At 44.7% G+C, this 22,752-nt stretch overlaps 1 protein-coding gene across 5 annotated transcripts in view; it reads left to right on the top strand.

The window, feature by feature from the left end:
• Positions 1–22,752, top strand: part of XPNPEP2 (X-prolyl aminopeptidase 2) — a 67,316-nt gene that overhangs the window by 27,665 nt on the left and 16,899 nt on the right. For 4 of the 5 annotated variants that reach the window (XM_078147873.1, XM_078147874.1, XM_078147875.1 and 1 more), the window contains 10 exons: positions 790–853; positions 2,312–2,416; positions 3,084–3,170; positions 11,094–11,240; positions 14,953–15,054; positions 17,091–17,172; positions 18,928–19,123; positions 19,949–20,038; positions 20,495–20,604; positions 21,972–22,049. In XM_078147873.1, coding sequence (XP_078003999.1) covers positions 790–853; positions 2,312–2,416; positions 3,084–3,170; positions 11,094–11,240; positions 14,953–15,054; positions 17,091–17,172; positions 18,928–19,123; positions 19,949–20,038; positions 20,495–20,604; positions 21,972–22,049 — 1,061 coding nt within the window. The remainder of the gene's footprint in view (positions 1–789; positions 854–2,311; positions 2,417–3,083; positions 3,171–11,093; positions 11,241–14,952; positions 15,055–17,090; positions 17,173–18,927; positions 19,124–19,948; positions 20,039–20,494; positions 20,605–21,971; positions 22,050–22,752) is intronic. The other variant, XM_078147876.1, reaches the window with a different exon arrangement.

Below are 22,752 nucleotides of genomic sequence, written 5' to 3'. Positions count from 1 at the left end.
CTCAAGAAGCTTTCATTCCAATGGAGGAGATGACATGCCCATCAACAGGCATACCCAAGATGTATAGAAAGGTCAGACAGGTATGGGGGGGGGACCAGGAACAGCCTCCTGGAAAAGGTGGGATTAATTAGAGGTGAAATTTGAAGGAAACCAGGTAATTTTTAGAGTGTTCCAGGGACCTGGGGGCAGCCAGTGTGAAGGCCTGAAAGTGCTCCCTGAAAGACTCATTCAAAAGTCAAATCCACATCAAGGTCTGATGTCGACCCAGCCTTTCTGTACTATGCATTGAGTGGATACAAGGGTTAGCAGAGACACAGTTCCTAGCTACAGGATACTTTGTAAGGAGCAAGAGAAGAGATTTACTTTATAGTGTAAGAGCTAAGGGAAGGAGCAGTTTATGAGGGCGGCAACAGTTATAACAGCTCTCATTTCCAGAGCCCTTTAAGGCTTACAGGAGGCTTATCTCTTGGCCACCCTTGGAAGTGGGTAGTGCAAGGATTAGTAGACCCATTTTATAGATGTGGAAGTGGAGGCTCAGAGAGATGAACTACCCTACCCAGGGCTACCCAGCTAAAAAGTATCAGAGCCAAGACTTGAACCCAGATCTTCTGGTACTAGTCCAACATTCTTTCTACAGCACCACACCAAAGAAGACTTCGTGGAGGAGGCCAAACTGCAACCAGGCTGTGATGGAAGGCCAGATTTGGGGAGAGAAGAAGGGAGGGCATCCTAGGCCGTTGTGGGCAAAGGATGCAGAAAGTTCATGAAGGTGTCCTGTTGATTTTTCAGAGTGAATACATTGCTGAACACGATGAGAGACGCCGGTGGATCTCTGGCTTCAGTGGTTCTGCAGGTGATGGCCTTTTTCCTCACCTCTCCCAACATCCTTCTGGCCAGAGGGCCACCTGCCCTGGGCCAGTGTCCAGGCATTCAGGCCTCTGATGCCCCTGGCTTGGCCTTGCCCAGGGTCATACAGATAATGTCAGAGATGGGATTCAAACCCAGGTTCTCTGCCTGCCTTTAGAGTTCACATGCTTTCCACTGTACGCTCTGCCTCCTATAAGGAATGCAGCTCTGAATATTTCATAGTAAATGCTATTTTATTTATTTTTTTTAATTTTTAAAATTTATTTTGATTTATCAACAATCACTTCCATATGCTTTTAAGTTGAAAATTTTTCTCCCCCTTCCTCCCCCCCCCAAGACATGCACAATCTGATATAGGCTTTACATTTACATACCCACTAAACATATTTTCACATTAGTGAAGTTGTAAGTAAAAATTAGTAAATGCTATTTTAAACATGCATTAAAGCTACATACACTTCATTCACTTGGCACGTACTGATTGAGGAAATCCAAAACTCTTGAGGTCTAACTTAGGCCACCAGATCCATAACTAGGACAGGATAACTGGGGAATTTCCCAGAGGTTAGACATGGGAACTGGAGTGGGGGAGGGGAGCAGGTTCTGCAATTCCTCCCTACAACTCATGGTCCTCTTTGGCCTTGCTCTGTGTTGCATAACCCCGACTCCCTTGCCAGGCTCTGGGCTACCCTTCCCTCTCATAGGCCCTGCCTCTCCTGACCCATGACTAAACTGTCCACTGCTCTGTCATGTCCTCACTTCCCTCTCCCCTCCCCCACTCTTTTGGTCCCTGGTGAAAGACTTCTGATATGAGCTCTGTTGACCACAGGATCCTACGCACAGTAGATAATGAATTGATGTGTTTAGTGGACTGAATTGTATTTTGTGCTGGGTACTGTGGACTCCACAGAAATGAGCAAGGCCTGTTGCCTACTCTCATGGTGCTCACAGATTAGGAAAAGGGAAAGACACAGACAGAAAAGCAGTTAAAACCAGGTAGGGCAATGAGTACTCAGAAAGAGACCACCATGGGTTGGGAAAAGGGTTGGCACTCCCAGCTGACTACCCACAAAGTAAGAAGAGAGGCCTTCTGTCAAGACCCTGAGTTGTCATTTGGCGAAACACCCTGGTACAGCAGAAAGAGCATAAAATTTGGAGTCCAAGGTCCTGGACCTGCTACTTACTGATTGTATCACCTTGGACAAGTCACTATATCTCCTTGAGCCTCAGTTTCTTCATCTGAAAAATGAGAGGGTTGGACCAGTTGGTCTCTGAAGTTCCTTCCACCTCTAGATCTAGGCTCCTATTTGTGTGACCTTGGACCAGTCTCTTCCCCTCCCTGGGAATCAGTTTCCCCATCTATAAAATAAGTGGCTTGGACTCAATGGCCTTTGAGGAGCCTTTCAGCTCTAAAGATATGATTCTTGCCTTCCTTCTGTTCCAGGAAATGCAGTGGTGTCCAAGATGAAGGCAGCTCTGTGGACTGACAGCCGTTACTGGATTCAGGCTGAACGGCAAATGGATTGTAACTGGGAGCTGCATAAGGAAGGTATGGAGGGAGGGAGGCAGTAGGGCTTAGGTTCCCTCTCCTCTGGGTACAGCAAAACCCCTAGGGCCCCGTAGGGCCCCAAGAAGAGGATATTTTCAAACCAAACACTGGATGGCCTGATATACCCAAAGAAAAGCATCCACTGGCCCCTTCTTTTTTTTTTTTAAGGCAGTTGGGGTTAAGTGACTTGCCCAGGGTCACACAGCTAGTAAATGTTAAGTGTTTGGACTGAGGCCGGATTTGAACTCAGGTCCTCCTGACTTCAGGGCCAGTGTTCTTTCTACTGTGCCACCTAGCTGCCCTAACACCTGCCCCTTCTTACTGGGTATCCCAGCATTGGTATGCAGAGATTCAGGGGAGTTCTAAACCCTTGGCTGCCAGGGCTCTAGAGGGTTATTTCCCTCTAGAGGCTCCAAGAAAACTAACACTCCTAACTCTCTCACAATGCCAGTAGAATATAAATTCCTTGAGGGCATAGACTGCCTCACTTTGTCTTCTCAGACCCAACACCTGCCAAGAGCTTAGAACATAGTAGGCACTTAAGGGACAGCTTGTTGAATAACAGAATCCTGGGCTGGAAAGACCTCAGGGCCCAGGAGGGATGGGGATGGGTGGCTTGCAAAGTGATCACACTTATATAAAGGGTGTTTCCCATTGGGTTTGGCAGTTGGCACTTTGCCTATGGCAACATGGATCCTGGCAGAGATTCCAGCTGGAGGTCAAATTGGCTTTGACCCCTTCCTCTTCTCCATTGGTACGTACTTAGCTTTGATCTGGGCAGTGATGGAGGCAGGGGGCATTCCAAGATACAGTACCGTGATTAGCAATGACAGGGAACATCTAGGGTGATCTGGCTTCCAGCCCAGAAAGTGGGTATGATGTTGGGGGCTTCTAAGCTGTCAAATCCTTGAGTAACATGTGTTTATCATAGCACTCATGCCAGAAAAAATATGGAGAATACCAGGTCCTCTGGTGCTTGTTGTGTGTTGACTACTGAAAAAACCCAAACAACAAAACAAAACATATTTGTTCTAGTAGAACCAAATGGCACCTTACAGGCTTCTACCAAGCTAACTCCCCTGCACATGTCAAAATCATGCAAGGGAACCTTCCAATCCTTAATAGCAGGTAAAGTAAGAACCAGGAAGACACATGCTCCCAGGGTTCTTTAGCACTGCTATGGACCATCCAAGTCACTATTCCGCAGATGGGAGATCCTCTGGGGCTAGCGCCCACTTTCCTCCTTCTATGTAGCTATATTGTGTATACTTATGAATGCAATTAGGCTATAAACTCATTGAGGGCAAAGACTGAGTTTTCATTTTTGTCTTTACATCCCCACCATGTAGCACAGTGCCTGACACTTAGTAGGTGCTTTATAAATGCTTGCTTGCACTGTGCTGATTGCATCAAGCCCCAGGAAACCAAAGTATTTTACATCTATTGTCTCATTAAGAGCCTCACAACATCCCTGTGAGGTAGGTGCTGTTATTATTCCCATTCTACAGATGAAAAATAATTGTAAACCACTTAGCGCAGTGCCTGGCACATAGTAAGTACAATATAAATATTACCTATTATTATGAAGAAACAGAACCTCAGAGAGGTTAAACAACAGGCCCATGGTTACACAGCTAGTAAGTGTCAGAGGCAGGATTCAAACCCAGTTCTTCCACACAGCTACCAAGTGTCCTAAGAAGGATTGGAATTCAGTTCTTCCTGACTCCAGGCTCTGTCTCCTACACACCATGTTGCCTTTCAAGTAGGTGGCACTCACCAACTAGAGCATATGAAGCCAGTCACAGACACTGGGGATGGGCTAACTCAGAATTCTGCACCAGCTAAAGGATAGGAAGGGGAGGACCATGCAAAGATGGCCAGTTGAAGCACTGGACCCAGATCCCTGAAGTGGATCCCAGGCCCTTGTTACCTTCCCAATTTTGAATCCTCAGTTTCCAGCATTGGTGTGTTTAGACAATTTGTCAGATGCTGAACCCACTCAAATAGGAGAGTTTCCAGGTGATTTGCTCTTAGAAAATCATTTGAGTCAACTGGAGACCCCATATAGGGACTGCCCTTTATCTCTTTTTAGGCAAATAAACTGGGAAGGTCTGCATATTTAGCTCGATAAATTTATCTAAATTCCCTTTACAGGGGCAGCTAGGTGGTACAGTGGATAGAGCACTGGCCCTGGATTCAGGAGGACCTGAGTTCAAACCCGGCCTCAGACACATAACACTTACTAGCTGTGTGACCCTGGGCAAGTCACTTAACCCCATTGCCTAGCCAAAAGGAAAAAAAGAAGAAAAAAAATAATAAATTCCCCTTACAGACAGTTCTCAGATAGAGGACAGCAAAGGAGGGGGTGAAGTTTTCTTTCTTTCTATTTTTTTAAAGAGATGGGTTTGGTGGGTTGGATGTAAGCCCCCTTTCCAAAACTCATCACTCGTTATGACCAATCTGCTTAGAATGCAGTTAGATCCTAATTCCCGGACAGATTCTTACCTGAACGGCATCGAGTCTTTACTACAGGGACCACCGTAAAGAGAGTACAGTTAGTTTTAGTTTGAGCAGAAGACTGTGGTAGCCCCAACATGTCTAGACAAAACAGTACTCTGTGGATAATGTGAGGAGGCACGATGCCCACTGCTATGTTGTTCAGGCAGAGGATAATGAGACTGTTTCCTGTAAGGAGCTTTGGATGTGGCTTTTAAAAGGCAGGATGGCTAAAGTGATTGATGGCCAGTCTCTGTCGGCCAAATAGGTAAGTTTGTGTTGAAAACCTAAACTACTAAGATACAAAGTACTAAGGCTATTTCCACCCTGCCAAATTTGAGAACATCCCTAAAAGCTTCAACTGAATGTGCTCGGTCCCTCCCCCAACCTAGTGGTTCAGGGCCACCCAAGTCATTGTATATAAATTTGAGGGACTGTGGGAATGAAAGCCCCTATGGTGAGGGGTGAGATTCCTGCCCCCCATCCAGGTTGTTTTAACTGCAGAGTCACAGAGGATACAGGATGACCATATACTGGGGCTTCTTAACATATTATTGTGTCCTGGACCCCTTTATTTTTTCTTTTTTAAGTCTTTCTATTTTTTAAATTAATTTTTTGTTACATTTTAAGTTCCAAACTGTCTCCCTCCTTCCTCACCCCACACTAGAGAAAGCCACAATTTGACACAGATAAAGATGAATGCATATATGTTCAAAAACCCACATTATGCATACTTCTATTTATCAGTTCTTTCTCTGGAGGTGGATAGCATCTTCCTTCATAGGTCCTTTGTAGTTGATTTGAGTGTTTACCAAACTCAGAATAACTTGGTCATTCACAGTTACTCTTTGAACAATGTTGCTGTTACTGTATACAAGGTCTTTGGTTCTGCTCATTTCACTTTTCAGTATTTCTGTGTTTTTCTAAAATCAACCAGCTTATCATGTCTTACAGCACAATACTATTCCATCACAATCATAGACCACAACTTGTTTAGCTATTTTCCAATTGTTGGGCATTCCTTCAATTTCCAGTTCTTTTGAGAGAAATGATTATTTCTCTCTTGTATTAATAACTAATTATTGAATCAGAACCAAGGTTTTTCCCCTTTTCTACTTCCTTATCCAGAAATCAACCAGTGTGGGAAATTTTTCTCAAAGATTTACCCAGGCCAAGATCTAATCAGACAGTAAAAGAAATTCTAAGTTTGGGCTAATGGGAGGATTCTTGCTCATTATGTCCACTCAGACAAGCCTGGAAAAGCATTGACTCTCCTTTCTGTCAGACAGGTGATATGGAAATTGATAAGTCTCTTTGACCAAGACTTGGTTGATCCAAGTCACGCATCCCCAAGCCCCTCATAGTAATAGAGCCCACCTCTTATTATAATATTCATTCTCTCATAGTTAACCAATCAGACTTGATTGACACCCTCAGGAACACTTGCTCCTCCAAAGGCATATAAACTGTGAGCCCACCACCATGAAAGGTCTTTGGCATTCGAGAGTGTCACTGATTTCTTTTTATTAATAAACACACTAGCCCTATTAATAAAATAATTAAATTACCCAGATACTATGTTTCTCGAACTTTTTAAACGTCACACTTTGCCACCACAAGGAGAGTCGTTATAAATATTGTGGAACACATAGGTTCTATTCCCTTTTCCCCAATCACCTTGGAAAACAGACCTAAAAATGGTATTGCTGGGTCAAAGAGTATATACACAGTTTTATGACTCTTTGGGAATAATTCCAGCTTGCTCTCCAAAATGGTTGGATCAGTTCACAGTTTCACTAACTGTGTTTTAGTGTCCCAATTTGTCCACATCCCCTCTAACATTTCTCATTTTCCCCTTCTATCATTTTAGCCAATCTGATAAGTGTGAGATATCTCAAAGTTGTTTTAATTTGCATTTCTCTAATTAATAATGATTTAGAGAATTTTTTCATATGACGATATATAGCTTTAATTTATTTTCCCAAAAACTGCCTGTTCACATCCTTTGACCATTTATCAATTGGGGAATGACTCATATTCTTACAAATTTGAAAAAGTTCTCTATATATTTGAGATACAGGACCTTCATCTGAGAAACTGTCTATAAATTTTTTCCACAATTTTCTGCTTTCCTTTTAATCTTAGTTATACTGGTTTTATTTGTACAAACCCTTTTTAATTTAATGTAATTAAAATTGTCCACTTTACACCTCATAATTCTTTCTATCTCGTTTATTCATAAATTCTTCTCCTACCCATAAGTCTGGTATGTTGCATGTTCTTCTAATTTACTTATGATATCTCCCTTTATATCTAGGTCATATATCCATTCTGACCTTATCTTGGTAAATGAAATAAGATACTGCTCTATGCCCAACTTCTGCCAGACGGCTTTCCAGTTTTCCCAATAATTTTTACCAAATAGTGAATTCTTATCCCAAAAGCTTTATATTTGTCAAATACAAGGTTACTATAATAATTTAGTACTGTGTATTGTATGTCTATTCTGTTCCATTGATCCACCTTGCTTTTCTTAGCCAGTACCAGATAATTTTGATAATTACTGCCTTATAGTTTAAGATCTGGTACTACTAAGCCTCCTTCCTTTACATTGTTTTATTAATTCCTTTGATATTTGTGACCTTTTGTTCTTCCAAATAAATTTTGTTATTTTTTTTTCTAGCCCAATAAAATGATTTTTTGGTAATTGGGATGGAAGAGAATAAGTAGATTAGTTTATGTAGAATTGTCATTTTTATTATGTTGGCTCTGTCACCCATAAGCAATTATTGTTTCTCCAATTATTTAAAGCTGACTTTATTTGTATAAAAAGTGTTTTATAATTATGTTCATATAGTTACTGGCTTTGTTTTGGCTGGTATACTCTCAGGTATTTTACTCTGTCTGTGGTTATTTAAATGGGCTATCTCTTACTATCGCTTTTTGCAGGGTTATATTGGTGATATATAGAAATGCTGCTGATTTATGTGGGTTTATTTTATATCCTGATACTTTGCTAAAATTATTGTTTCTACTATCTTTGTAGTTGAATCTCTAGGATTTTCCAAGTATACCATCATATTGTCTGCAAAAAGAGAAAGTTTTATCGCCTCATTGCCCATTCTGATTGCTTCAATTTCTTTTTCTCCTCTAATTGCTATTGCTAGTACTTCTAATACAATATTGAATAATATCGTTGATAACAGGCATCCTTGTTTCACTCCTGATCTTATTGGGAAGGCTTCTAGCTTATCCCCATTATAAATAATGCTTGCTGATGGTTTTAGGTCTATGCTTCTTATCATTTTAAGGAAAAATCCCTTTATACCTATGCTTTCAAGTGGTTTTAATAGGAATGAGTGTTGTATTTTTTCAAAAGCTTTTTCTGCATCTATTGTTATAATCATATGATTTTTGTTAATAATAAATTAGTTTTCCCATATAAGAAATAAAGTTTGACCTTATTAAATCCCTTATAATTGGTGTTTCATATTTACCTTCTTATGTTTCTCCTGATTCTTGTAGGTCAAATTTTCCATTCAGTTCAGTTCTTTTCCTCACAAATACCTGAAAGTTCTTTAATTCATTAAATATGAATTTTTTTCCATGCAAGATTACACTCAGATTTGCTGGGCAAGTTATTCTTGGTTGCAAACCCAGCTCCTTTACTCTTTGGAATATCATATTCCATGCCCTTCAGTCTTTTAAGGGAGAAGCTGCTAAAGCTTATGTTATCTTGACTGCAGCTCCACAGTATTTAAATTGTTTCTTGCTAGTTGCTTGTAGTATTTTCTCCTTTACCTAGGAGCTTTGAAACTTAGCTATAATGTTCCTGTGAGTTTTCATCTCGAGATCTCTTTCAGGTAGTAATTGGTGGATTTTCTCAATTTCTATTTTATCCTCTAGTTCTAAAATTTCAGGGCAATTTTCTCTAATAATTTCTTGAAGTATAGTATCTAGACTCTTTTTTTGATCATAACTTTCAGGTAGTCCAGCAATTCTTATATTGTCTCTCCTCAATCTGTTTTCCAGGTCAGTTGTCTTTCTAATAAGATGTTTCACATTCTTTTCCATTTTTTTCATTCTTTTGATTTTGTTTTATTATTTTTTGGTGTCTTATGAAGTCATTAGTTTCCCATTACCCAATTCTATTTTTTAAGGAATTATTTTCTTTTGTAAGTTTTTGGATCTCTTTTTCCAGTTGGTTGACTTTCTTTTCATAATTTTCTTAATTTTCTTGCATTACTCTTATTTTTTCCCTAATTTTTCCTTAACCTCTCTTATTTGATTTTTAAAGCCCTTTTTAAAACTCTTCCAAGAGCTCTTTTTGGGCTTGTGATCATTTGACATTTTTGTTTGAAGTAGAAGTGGCTGTTTTGACTTCGCTATCTTCTCCTGAATTTGAACCCAGATCTTCTCTATCACCATAGTAGCCATGTATAGTTGGGTTCTTTCTCTTTTGCTTACTAATTTTTTTTTAGTGGCTTATTTATTAGCTGTTAACCTTATGTTAGAGTCCAGCTCTGCTTCGGGGGTGTGGGGGATAATGTCTCAGGCTTCAGGTTTTTCTGAAGCTCTATCCCTTGGAATGACCTTGGGCACTCCTCTCTGCCCTTGAGCCTCTACCAAGGCCCCCAGCACTGCTGCCACCTCAAAGGCTCTTAATTCCCTATGGTCCCTCTGACCCGGAACTGAAACCACGGGACTATGCTCTTCTGGGAATGACCAGGGCCATCAGGGCCCCGCCCTCAGTAATTGCACTCATGGCGCATGCCCACTCCTCCTGGTCGCTGCCACAGCCTGGGATCACTTCTGCTCAGCGGCCTGGGCCCCTTGTCCAGTGCCAGTGGAGGGCCCCCACAGTCTTCCCCTGATCAGCTGCCCAACCCCCCACACTGTCCATGGGGCACCCACACAGCTGCCTCCAGGGCTCGTTGTTTGTTGATTTGATATCTGTACTTCACTCAAGCCAAATCACCAACTGGGAGGTCAGGTCTTTCCTAACATCCTCCCAAGTTGCGGGCAACTGCTTTATCCCCGACTTTTCGTTATTTATGCCGCACTGAAGTTCACTTTTAAAACACTTTTAAATTGTTTGTGGGGGAATTTGAGAGACCTGGTAATTTTTTGACCCCTTTAGCAATCTGGGGAACCCTATGGACCCCTTCTCAGTAGGGGTTTTTAAGCATATAGAATACATAAGATTACAAAGTTAACCAATTGTAGTAAAATACAGTTAGAATGAATTTTTTTTTCTTAAAGTCCACAGACCCTAGCTTAAGAGCCCCCAACTTAGAATAAGCCTATGTGGCCAGTGAAATAGCTGAATGGTGTGTGGCCTTTTACTTGGAAAATTGTTTAGAGCCTCTTTTACCATCTCTACCCCCCACACACACACACACTCACAGCTTTTATGTACTTTATTGCCTTCAATCCATTAGAATGTAAGCTTCTTGAGGAGGAGCAGAGGGTAGCCTTATCTTGCTTGTTTGTATTTTAACCTCAGCACTTAGCACTATACCTGAACATAGTAAGGATACTTACTGTGTATCCTTACTTACTTAGTACTTAGACACTACCGTACCTAAGTTGTAACAAAGAAGGAGATCCAGAGAGAAGTGACTTGTCCAAGGTCATAAGAGGGAATGCGTTAGAAGATAGAATTTGGATCTTGGTCCTGACTCCAAATCTAGCATTCTTTTTATTATGCCCATCTCCTGGTCCCTCTTCTGCCATCCACCATGGGTAGTCTCTGTCTCTGCCATTAGCCCCTTGTTTCTCATGGAGATTTACAAGATAGATAAATTGGGGGTTAAGGGGGGAAGGTAGAATGTCATTCCTCTGGGAACCTCTGGGTCTGAGTCCTGATACTGTCTTTGGCCTTTCACATTGGATCAGTCCCATTCCCTCTATGAGCCTCAATTTCCTCATCTGTAAAGTAGATATACTATTATAACGCCCAATGTCCTGATTCTTGGGGTTGCTAGAGGATCCCACTGGATGATGGATGGCAACGTGTTTTCTAACCTATAAAGCTAACGTAAAGGGTACGATTCTATTGTTCTTCACTAGCTTTGTTCTTTTCCCTGAGACTAGTCCTAGGTATAAGGGAGCCTGGGCAGGGAAGGGAGTAGAAGGAAGGGCACCAGGTAGGATATAACTTCCTCCTTTCTCTCCTCAGACACATGGAAGAGTCTCGATCTTCACCTTCAAGGTTCCAACAGAAGCCTAGTAGCCATTACAGACAACCTTGTGGACCAGGTTTGGGGGACAGAGAGGCCTTCCCTTCCCAGTCAACCAATTTACTACCTCCAGGAGAACTTCACAGGTATCTTAGTCCCTCGTATAATACAAACTATATTTGCTTGGTCCTTTAGCTGGGAGTTTTCCAATAAAAGGCATAAAATCATGAGAATAAGGGAGGAAATATCGCAGAGAGAGCAGAAGTTACACAGAGTAAGCCCTTGAATGCTTATTGAATTGAGGTTAATCCTTGTGTCAGAGGTTCCTTCTCTCTCAGCCCTAAAGGGCATGGGTCATCTTGAGGATTTCTCATTTCTCTCTGGCTTATCTGACCCTACCCAGGTGAACCCTGGGAGTGATATGATCTGACTCACTTTGCCCTTACCCCAGTGGTACCCTAAAGGTGAGTGAGGTGGCCTTTCCCTCAAAGAGCTCCCTTACAAGCACTCAGGCTAACAAGACACCAAATTTAAAACTTTTTAGTTGCATAATAAAGAACATAGAATTGACTAATACCTGAGTCCGGAGAGAGTCAAGAGAGTCACTTCTTTGTTTCTAGTGGTTCTTCCCTTTTCAGGGTCCTACACAGTCTCTATGACTCACAGAACTTCTCTGAACAGGGTACCAGTGTAGGGAGAGGTTGAGGCTGGCTTCTATGCCAGCACTAGCATCCCCTGTTATGAGACTTCCTCCAGCCCTAGGTCCATGTGGCTTAAACTTTTCATTATTTGTCTTTCTCTCTCTCTCCCCTCAGTTTGGCTTCACTGCTGCAGTCCCACTTATGCCAGCCTCTGTCCCATTAGTGCTCCATTTCTCTGCAGCCAATTGTCCTCTCCTGATATCTCTCTTCTACCTCTCTAATCTCCGTGGCCTCATGCAGAAGGCCGTTTGAACCAGGAGCCCCTGTGGGGAGATGGGAAGGGACAGAGCCAGCTCCTTTCAGCCTGTATTGCATCTGATGGGAACATGCCCATTACAGCAAGGACAACCCTGCTACCAATGTCATCCTTGTTAAGAGAGAAAACCTGTAACACAGTTTTCTCACATCATACACAAAGATATAAAGAGCAGTGTTCCTATTTGGCCACCATGAGCACTTATTCTGAGTTATTTTCCTAGCCACAGAGACAGGCTTGCACTGAATTACCCAAATCCCCCAGCCTTTCCTAGGTGACTGGTAGAGTCTCAGCCTGGCCTTAGGGTGACCAGGATCACGGCTCCATCTAGGGCCCAGCTTGTGGCTGGGAAACAGCCCCATGGGAATAATTTTAACACGTCGTGCCCTTTAACTCCCCTGAGTGATGACATTAAGCAGGAATAGGGCCAGGCTCCCAGTTATAAATGACTGTGTCCCAGCCTGCACTGGGGCTCTAACTGACTCACCCAGGGAGTGCCATCCCAGCAGACTCCTTGGTTAATCCTGGGCCTACTTGGATGTGAGGAATATCACAAGTCTCCTGAGTGGGTGAGAGTCAAAGAAGGGGGTGGGGGACAGATTTCAAAATCCCAGGTGTGATGTAACAAGTTCACACCTTCCAGCTTTTGATCTGTTATAAATTGGATTCTGCAACTTGAAAAATTCTTCTTTCTGTATCTTAAAATAGTTTTCTACAGAAAACCTGCCAGGGAGGAGCTGATAAAGTGGAAGATAACCCCAATCTCTGTGGAATCTGAAGTTAGCGGGGCAGGGGCTTCCTTCATCTCTCTCCTAGAGGGAAACCAATACCAAATGGCTTGCATGCCCACTGCAAAGAGGAGAAGGCTATAAAGCTGGGTGCCTCTGGGCTGGCGGGAGGAAGAGCTCTCTGGAGAAGGAAACCCAGGGTAGAGAGGCCAACGTCGGGCTCTGTGATGGAGCTAACTCAGACATGAACTAAAGTCAGGAGGAGGCCAATCATTTTCAGGGTTAAAAGAAAGTCAAGTTGCATGTAGGGAAGGTGACCACCATCTAGATCCATAGCTAGACAGACAGACAGACAAACAGGCAGACAGAATAGAAAGCTAGATAGAATAGATAAATAAATAGAATAGATAGACAGAATAGACAGACAGAATAGAAAGCGAGATAGAATAGACAGATAAATAAATAGAATAGAGAGAATAGAAAGCTAGATAGAATAGATAACTAAACAATAAATAGAATAGAAAGCTAGATAGATAGACAGAATAGATAGAAAGAATAGACAGACAGACAGACAGACAACAGGTAAAGTGAGCATTTATTAAAAGCTTACAATGTGCCAGGTGCTATAGTAAGCCATTCATTTTGTTGCATTCATTTTCTCTAAACGTTTCTCTGTTTTACCTTTAAGTGTAGGTCTCACTGAATGGGTATCTCTTGAATAGTTTTAATATGGAATATATATATCACATAGGTGTATATCTCTTGGAGAATTATCTGGGACACTGAGAGAGTGAGTGACTTGTCCCAGGTCACACAGCCAGGAAGGGTTAAAGGCAGGATTTGAACCCAGGTCCTCCTTCCTCCAGGCCAGCTCTTTATCCCCTGCAAGGTGCTAACCTGCCTTGGTAGAGGGTTCTCTCACAAGGGAGCTCCCTGCATGCTGAGCTCACAGGTGCAAACCAAATGTAGACACACAAGAATACGTGAATAGGACTGTGATTTATTTCATCAGCGTGGAGAATTCCTTCCACCAGCACAAACCACAAGTGTATGTGTATGAATAAATCTACCACAGCAGCACAGAAGATAAAAACAGGCTGCCCTTGGAGTCGAGGAGGCCTGGGTTTGAGTCCTACCTCTGACCCATCCTGGCTGTGTGATCCTGGATAAGTCCCTTTACCTCTCAGGGCCCTGGGAATCTCTGATCTGCATCAGTAGAGGGAGTTTCCATACCAGGAGATGCCCACACTGTTTAAAATCACAAGTCCAGACCAAAAATGCAAATTATGTTGGATGTGTACGTGTGCATATAGAAATCCCCATTCATTTCTAGCTCCCAGAGGCTGGGAACTTTTATGCTTGAGACTATGACTGTGACTCTCCACTACCACCTAGTGACAGCATGCATATATAGCAGGGACAGTTACTAAAGGGGGAAAATTTGGCCTCCAAAGTGTTGACAACATAAAAGGCGACCCTATGAATACGGAGCTTTACAAAGCTGTTATTGGGTCATTAATTCATTCATTCAATAAACATTAAGGTGGTTTTTTTAAGTCTTGTACTTGGTGCTTGGGGAGATACCAAGTTTCTCTAAAAGATGGGCCAGGGGTAGGGTGGGGGATGGAGAGGAGAAGGAGGGAATGGGGGGAGGGCCAGAAGGCTTCAAAGAGAAGATAGCTTTGAGGCTGGGCTTTAACAGATAGGTAGGAATTCACCAGGAAGAGGGAATAGCATCACCAAAGTCAGGAAATCACAAGACATATTTGGAGGGCAGAGAGCAGTCCAGTTTGACTGGTATGTAGATCACATAGAAGGAATTAAAATCTGGAAAGGTAGATTGATGCCAGATTCAGGAAGATCTTGGAGGCCGGGCAAAGGAATTTGAACTTTGCTCAGAAGATAATAGTGAGCCACTGAGGATTATTGAGTAGAGGAGTGACATCACCAGCCCTATGCTTATACTTCAGTATTTCAGTGGATCAGTAATCTCTTCAATGGGGGTACTCCCTCCATGATCCACAGATCACTGCTCATCCATGCCTAAATCCTATGTGATTCTTGTCCATGAATCTTCCATAGAGAATCTACCTAGTGTACTGGAGGCTTAATCAGGTGAGCTGGGTGCAGGTCAGCGGGCCCTTATGCATTCTTTGGTCCTCTCTGATTCCAGGGAGCACATGGCAGGAAAAAGTCACAGAAATCCGAAACCAGATGCAAACGCATTCTAACGCCCCCACAGCTGTCCTTCTGTCTGCGCTGGATGAGACAGCTTGTAAGTATAGTTGCTAACACTTGGCGGGGGGGGGGGGGGGGGGGGGAGGCATTGCACCCAGGACAAGTGGCTTGACAAGCACCCTGTGTTGAGGAAGGGGAAAAGGAAATGGTGTCATAGCAGGCAGAGACAAAGACATAGTCAGGAGGCTACTACTGGGGCAGCTGCTTTTAGGGTGGTGTGTGGTGGGGTGGGGGTGAGGGGAGAAGTTCCAGGAAGGGAGAAACTCACCCCCAGCACACCAAAAGACTACAAGTGAGGTCAGTGCCCTCTAAATCCCGTGCACTGGAGCAACGGCCCAGTTGCCCTATCCTAGTTATAACTCTACCCCATTCCCCTCTCCAAAATCCATTTACCACTTAGGCCACTCAGACTTCTCCCTAAAATATCCTTCCCTCCCACTCACACAGACCTACAGCTTCTCTCCAAATGCCAAAGGATTCCAGCTATGTCATCATGGATGGAATGAATAGGAAGGGGAAGGGGACCATGGCACCATGAAGCCATTCTCTCAGGAAGTCCCCCAGCACAGAGGAGCTAAAAAAGCCTGAAAGGAAGGAAACCAGGAGGACTTCCTAGGCCATGGCTATGACCACCCCTCAAATCTGTAGCCGAACACTTTTCCTGTCTTAGTCACAGGATAACTGGAGAAAAAATTTTCTACACTGGCTATGAGGATCAGACCCTGGCAGTTTGTAAAATTAAGATTTTGCCTATAAAACTAGGTAGCTTCCTTTAAAGCACCCTGGCCACCCCACCTCTGGCACCCCTCTATTCCTCTCTGATAGTCGAGTCCCTTCTCTGACTCCCTGTCTAGGGAATCTACACTAACACACAGTTGAGCCCCACTCTGTAACACCAAGTCGACCCCTCCCCTGCCACCATGACACCCAGTCCTGGTCCTTAGCACAGTCTAGTCAAAGGATCATAGATTTTAAGATGGAAGAGAACATTTTACAGAGGATGGAAGAGACCTTGGCCTCTTAGGTCTCCCTTCATTTTACAGATGAGGAAACTGAGTCCCAAGAAGGTTAAATGACTTGCTCAAGATCAGAGGAGGAGACTAAGACTCAGAAAGGATCCCAGATCTAGAACTGGAAGGGACCTCAGAGGTCATTAAGTCCAATAACATTATCTTGCAGAGTGGTAAACTGAGGCACAGAGAGGTTATCCATTCTATGACATCTAGTCTATACCCACTCTCTACATCTAGTCCAACATATCTGTGACACCCAATCTAAGTCCTCTCTCCATTACCCAATCTTTATAAGGTGAAGACTTGTGCCCACTTTATGATACCCAGTCTAGTCCCTCTACATCCCTGGTCCCATTCTATAACACCTAGTCTAGGGGCCCTAGAAGATCCAATCTGGTCCTCTCTGATGTCCAACCTAGCTTCTCTGTATTCTCCAAAGTCTAGGCATCCATCCCAGGCCCCCTCTAAAATTTTCTGTTCTCTACAGCACCCAGTCTAGGACCCCCTCCCATAGTACCTAGTCCAAGCTCCTCTAGGATATTCAATCTAACTTGTTCTATGTCATTCAGTCTAGATTTTCTTTTTTAGGTTAAAATGAGACAAGATATGCAAAGCACTTTGCAAATCTTGTTGTTTGGTCATTCAGTTGTGTCTGACTCTTTGTGACCCCATGGACCATGTTGTCCATGGTGTTTCCTTGGCAAGGATACTAGAATAGTTTGCCATTTCTTTCTCCAGTAGATTAAGGAAAACAGAGGCAAAGTGACTTGCCCAGGGTCACACAGCTAGTAGATGTCTGAGGCCAGATTTGAACTCAGGAAGAAAAGTCTTCCTGACTCTAGGCCCTGCACTCTGTCTGCTGCAGTGCCACCTAGCTATCCAATAATAATAATAATACTTTATGTTATTAATAAAGAGAAATAATACAGGCATTTAGGTAAGGGGGGAATGGAGAAATTCGAGATAAATCTTTAGGGAGCAAAGCTAACAGTGAGGTTGAGGACTGACTATTGCTAGCACCTTTACCCTGTAACAAGGCCACTCTTGATTTCTCCCCCAGGGCTCTTCAATCTTCGAAGCAATGATATTCCTTACAATCCTTTCTTCTATTCCTACACCCTACTGACCAACTCCTCCATCAGGTACCATTTTCCTCCTGCTCCTTGTCAAAATCTGCCCTGAACCGGCCTGCGGAAATGATGGCTACTGACTCTGTACTTGCTTTGACCTTAAGCATTGGCGTGCCTTGGGATTAGACGTCTCTTTGTTTAACCCTGAACCAGCTCTACTATCTCATTGGCCTACCCTATCTCGGTGTTTCTTTATCACTTATAGCCCATAATGTTCTGGTTTTTTTTTCATTTACCCAAGACCATGCTCACAAGAGCTCCTCCAGTCTTCCCAAGCAATTCCTAATGTAGAACTAGAAGGGCCCTTAGAGGCCGTCTGGGCCAATACCCTTATTTATAAATAAGAAAACTGAGGCCTAAAGAAGGGAAATGACTCACCAAAGGTCACAGGTGTTGAGTGTCCAAGGCAGCATTCAAATTCAAGTCTTCGAACTGGACTCCAGGGTCAATGCTCTTTGTATTATATATGCTGTCTCTACTCAATAGAGCCATAGGACCACAGGCTCACAGATCTAGAGACAGAAGGGACCCCAGGGGCCACCTAACCCAAGCTCTTCATTGTATAGAAAAGGAAACTGAGACCCAGGCAAGTTAAGTGACCTACCTAAGGTCATGCATTTAAGCATCTGAAGCAGGATTGAAACCAAGTTCTTCTGACTCCAGAGTCAGAGGAAGGGCATTCCCTTGTACCACACCCCTACCCTGATATGGCAGAAAAGAACTCTAGAGTCAAAGGTCAGAGTCTTGGATCTATCATGTACTCCCTATATGACCTTGGGTCCTCCCTGGGCCTCAGTTTCATCTTCTACAAAATGAGAGGGTTGGACCAAATGGCCTCTGGAGTCAATGATCCCAATTCATTGTTCCCTTTTCTCTGTGGCCTTGTGTTTGCCATTATCTGGCCCCACTCCACACCTGATAGGGGGGTTGATGGTGGGGGGTGGGATTTAGGTTTGATGTCGGGAAAGCTTTCCTAACAATAAGTACTATTCCAAAGTGGAATGGGCTCCCTCTGGAAGCGGTGGGTTGTCCCTTTCCTTGACAGGTGTGTTATGGGAATTCCCATTCAGGTACAGTTTGGACTAAATGTCCTTCCAGGTTCCTTTCAACTCTGAGACTTTGAGATTCTGAGATTCTGGTGGATTTCTGGGAGAACCAGAAATCCTCTACCTCCTCAGGAAGCCTGTCTTGGAAACCTAGTGCCACCCACCAGAGCATGCCATTCTCAAGGGATGAGAATCTGGGTGAGGCTCAGATGACACTGGTCAGACACAAGGCCTCCCTTGCCAGAAGCTGCCACTCAGCCTGATCCCACAGGAAATGTTTTCTAGGCTCAGCCCAGGGAAAGCAACTCTTTTTTTTTTTCATTTGTTTTTATTTTGGGGCAATTGGAGTTAAGTGACTTGCCCAGGGTCATGCAACTAGTAAGTGTCAAGTGTTTGGTCTGAGGCCAGATTTGAACTCAGGTCCTCCTGACCTCAGGGCCAGTGCTCTATCCACTGCACCACCTGGCTGCCCCCAAAATTCAAGTTTCTCATTCAGTCTTTTTTTTTTTTTTTGTGAGGCAGTTGGGGTTAAGTGACTTGCCCAGGGTCACACAGCTAGTAAGTGTTATGTGTCTGAGGCTGGATTTGAACTCAGGTCCTCCTGACTCTGGGCTGGTGCTCTACCCACTGTGCCATCTAGCTGCCCCTGAAACAACTCTTTACATCCTGGTCCTCAGCACCCCAACTGGGGCCTTCCTGATTTTTCCTCCATCACTGGCAGGCTATTTGTGAATGCAAGCCGACTGAGCAGTGACGTCCTACAGTACTTGAGCTCAGACTGCACAGGCCCAATGTGTGTACAAATTGAAGATTATGGCCGAATCCAAGAAAGCATCCAGAAGTATAGTGTGGAAGATGTACGAGTCTGGATTGGAACTGAATATACCACCTATGGGCTCTATGGGGTCATACCCCAGGTGAGGATGCCAAAGGAGTTCCAAATGCTTCCATTCCATGACAAATCCCAGGATTCCAGTCCTCCAACTCACCTTGCCTCTGTCTCTGGTGCTGAAGCCATCACACCTTGCCCAGGTCCCCTGATTAGGAAAGCTACTGTAAAAATCATTGGGCTTGGAATTGGAGAAAGTTGGGTTTAGTTCCTGTCTTTGACACTTTCTACTGTGTAACATTGGATAAGCACCTTCATAAGGTCATTCTACAGATCTTATTTTACTGGTGACTGATTAAGGCAGAGGTTAAGTGACTTACCCAGGGTCACACAGCTGGGAAGTACCTGAGATAGGATTCAAACTCAGGTCTTTCTGATTCCAGGCCCAGTGCTCTAACTACTGTGCTACCTAGCTACCTTGATTCTATTACTTGCCAGTGGAGGGAGGGCAAGAAAGGGGAAGATAAAATCCTTACCCCCGGGGAGTTCACAGAGTTAGAGAGAAAATACATGCATACATGAAAAGGTTTGAGAATACTGTACCGAGGTGAACGGGTACCAAGTAGGCTGAGTTCCAAAGTTTAGAGGAAAGAGGTAATCCTCATTTGTGGGGTCAATCAGGAAATGTTTCTTGGAGCTGGTGTTTTTGATCTGGGTTTGGGAGGAGGGTGATCTGGGTAGGCATTGAGCCAAAGGGAAGGTGTGGAGGGTGAGGGGAATACTTAGATGGCCCTCTCCCCGGCCACGCTTGGGCACTTCCAACCTGCCTTTCGTTGGGCGAGGAGTCTCTGGCCTGGAGGCGCCACTGAGGACCATCAGTTCCTCTCTTCACTGCTCTCTATTCCCTGGACAGGAGAAACTTGTAGAGGACTCCTACTCTCCAGTGATGGTGGCCAAATCAGTGAAGAACAGAAAAGAGCAGGATTTGCTCAGGGCTGCACATGTAAGTCATTAGCACCAATGGGGGAGTGTGTGGTCTGCTCTGACCAGAGGCCCTGGTCTAACACCTCAGAAAATCCACAAGAACAGCCGCAAAGGAAAAGTCTTTGTTAGAAAGGATGCCTCTCTGGGAAGTGGGAAGGATACAGGAAGAAACTCAGGCGATGTAACAAACAAAATATGAATTTGGTTTTTGATTAGAAAAGAAACACAAAACCTTCCAGCCTTGTGACCCCCAGCCAGAACCTGAGCCTGACAGCCCCTCTGGGCCTCCCCATGGACTCTTGTCCATTGAAACTGAAGGGATGGCTTGCATCAAGAGGGTTTGGAACTTGGATTTTCAGGGTACAGCTCTGTGTTTCCCGACCCCTCCCTCCCTCAGGGGGCCCATGGCTGGGCCACATTGTCTGCCCTACCCTGGGTCCCAGCCCTGCGGCCTGTTAGCCTCTTCCCCCTCCAGGTGCGGGATGCTGTGGCTATGATCAGGTACCTGGTGTGGCTGGAGGAGAATGTCCCCCAGGGCACCGTAGATGAATTCTCAGGGGCAGAACAGGTGAACAAGTTCCGGGGGTAAGTTCGTGGCTCTTCTTCCCGCCCCACCCCCCACCCCATCCCCTTACACTTGGTCCCATCTGGTTAGGCCCTAGCCCCACCCCTGGCCCCTTTGGTGTCCCCAGCGTTCCCAGTGCCACAGTGACACCTGGTGACTGCTTTGGGAATGGGGGTGAAGTGGGCATTAGGGCCCAGGCCAGAGTCCCTCTGGATCACCTAGCTGGGTTTAGCACCACTCCCAACCCCCATCTCGGGACACAGTGGAGCTAGGCAGTGAGCTCCCTGCAGCGGAGATACACCTGCCTTGTTCCAGATCCCACCTAAGGCTAGACACTACAAGTATTCATTCTCAAGTGACAGCTCTATGCAGAGCCCAGGGCTGGGGAGGGGATCTACAAGGTGTAGACCAAACTTGGTCCTTGCCCTCCAGGCTCCTAGCCTAGGAAAGGATGCAACATCCTCTGGGTTGGAATTGGGGTGGGAGACAATATAAATGAGGATACAGAGGTGGGAAGGCTCAAGGTGTGTTAGGAGAGAGCAGGCAGTAATCCAATTTGACTAAAGGAAGCAGTGCAAGATGAGGTTGTGCAAATGGTTGGGTGTTGTCAGAGCATGAAAAGCCTTGAATGCCCACAATTGAATTAAAAATTGAATCAGTAGATAATAGGGAGCCCTTGAGGACTTTTGAGTAGAGTGGCATGATCAGATGTTTGTAAAAGACAAGCCATACTGGCAGCCATATGGAGGGAGTGTTGGAATGCAGAGACAGTGGAGGCAGGAAGACCTCTTGGGAGGCGGTTTTGATCATCCACTTGGGTGGTGGCAGTAGGGATAGTGATGAAAGGATTGTTCAGGAGGGTGAAGAGGAAATGGAGTGGAGGAAGGGCTATATATAGCAGGGACTGTTGAATCATAGTACATCTGAGCTGGAAAGGTCTACAGAGTTACACAGTCACAGAGCTCACAGAGAGAAAAAAGCTTCCTGAGGGCAGGGATTGTTTTATTTTTGTCTCTGGCGTCCACAGGGCCTAGCACAAAGCCAGGCACAGAGTAGGCATTTACTAAATGCTTGTGGATTGATTATTGATTTTCTAAGCAGGGAAACTGAGTCTCAAGAGTGGCTAAATGATTTGTCCAAGGTCACATTTAGGTGGCCAGCAGCAGAGCTGGGATTTGGACCCTGGAGTTTCTGATTTCAAATCCATGGCTTTTTTCCCCATCAGGGCTAAGTCTCGTTAAGAGTCTTCAGAATCCAGTCCTGCCCTAGAGAGCAGCTCATCTGAGCCCTCGTTCTGGCCCCTCAGACTTCCTGATCCTGGCCCTACACCCCTACCCCCCACTCTTCCAGTCAAGCCCCAGACCCACTCTCTTCTTATTCAATCCAGAGAAGAAGAATTCTCATCAGGGCCCAGTTTTGAAACCATCTCAGCCAGTGGCCTGAATGCAGCCTTGGCTCACTACAGGTATGAGTGTGGAATGACTTCAGAGGCCACCAGTCTTGAGGCTGAGTTGTCCATTAGAATTCAGGGGCCCTGAGCACTGTGGGCTGGGCAGACACTTAGGAATCTCTCTATGGGGGGAAGCCATGAGCTGGCAGTTTGGGCCGGAGCTGTGTGATAGCCCCAGCGCCGAGGGGCTGGGGGAGTGGGAGATGGCTCCGAAGTGACGGCTGAATCTTTTCTTTCCTGTTGTTTCTTTCTGTTGGGTAACCTGTGGGAGAGCTGATGTGGAAAGAGGCCACCAAAGCTTCCCGTTAGTCCAGCCTGAGCTGAACAAGAGTACGTCCAAGGGGGGACGCAAGCCAGATGTTTGGCACCTTTCTAGACCAAACATCTGGAAGCTTGGCGGAATTCTTTGGCCAGGCTGACCAGATGGCTCACAACATCACATAAACACAGCCAGGGAATCCCAGCAACCAAGAATGTGAAAGCTGGAAGGGACCTCACGCATGACCTAGTGTGGTTCTTCCATTTCACAGATGGACCCACTGTGACTCAAAGTAGGTCAGTGCCTTGCCCTAGTTCTGCTGCTTACTACCAGCATGACCTTGGACAACCTCCCCCCTCCCCAGTTTCCTGTAAAATGAGAGGTCAACAACATGATCTTTAAGGTCCCTCCTGGTCCTAACATTTTCTGTTCTCTGGGTCTCTGCTCTAAGCTCTAGGC

This window comes from Phascolarctos cinereus, unplaced genomic scaffold (assembly GCF_003287225.1).
Source record: "Phascolarctos cinereus isolate Bilbo 61053 unplaced genomic scaffold, phaCin_HiC Scaffold_8;HRSCAF=390, whole genome shotgun sequence".
In the NCBI taxonomy this organism is placed as follows: Eukaryota; Metazoa; Chordata; class Mammalia; order Diprotodontia; family Phascolarctidae; genus Phascolarctos; species Phascolarctos cinereus.
Note: the sequence above shows the minus strand (reverse complement) of the source record. Positions and strands in the feature narration are given on the sequence as shown.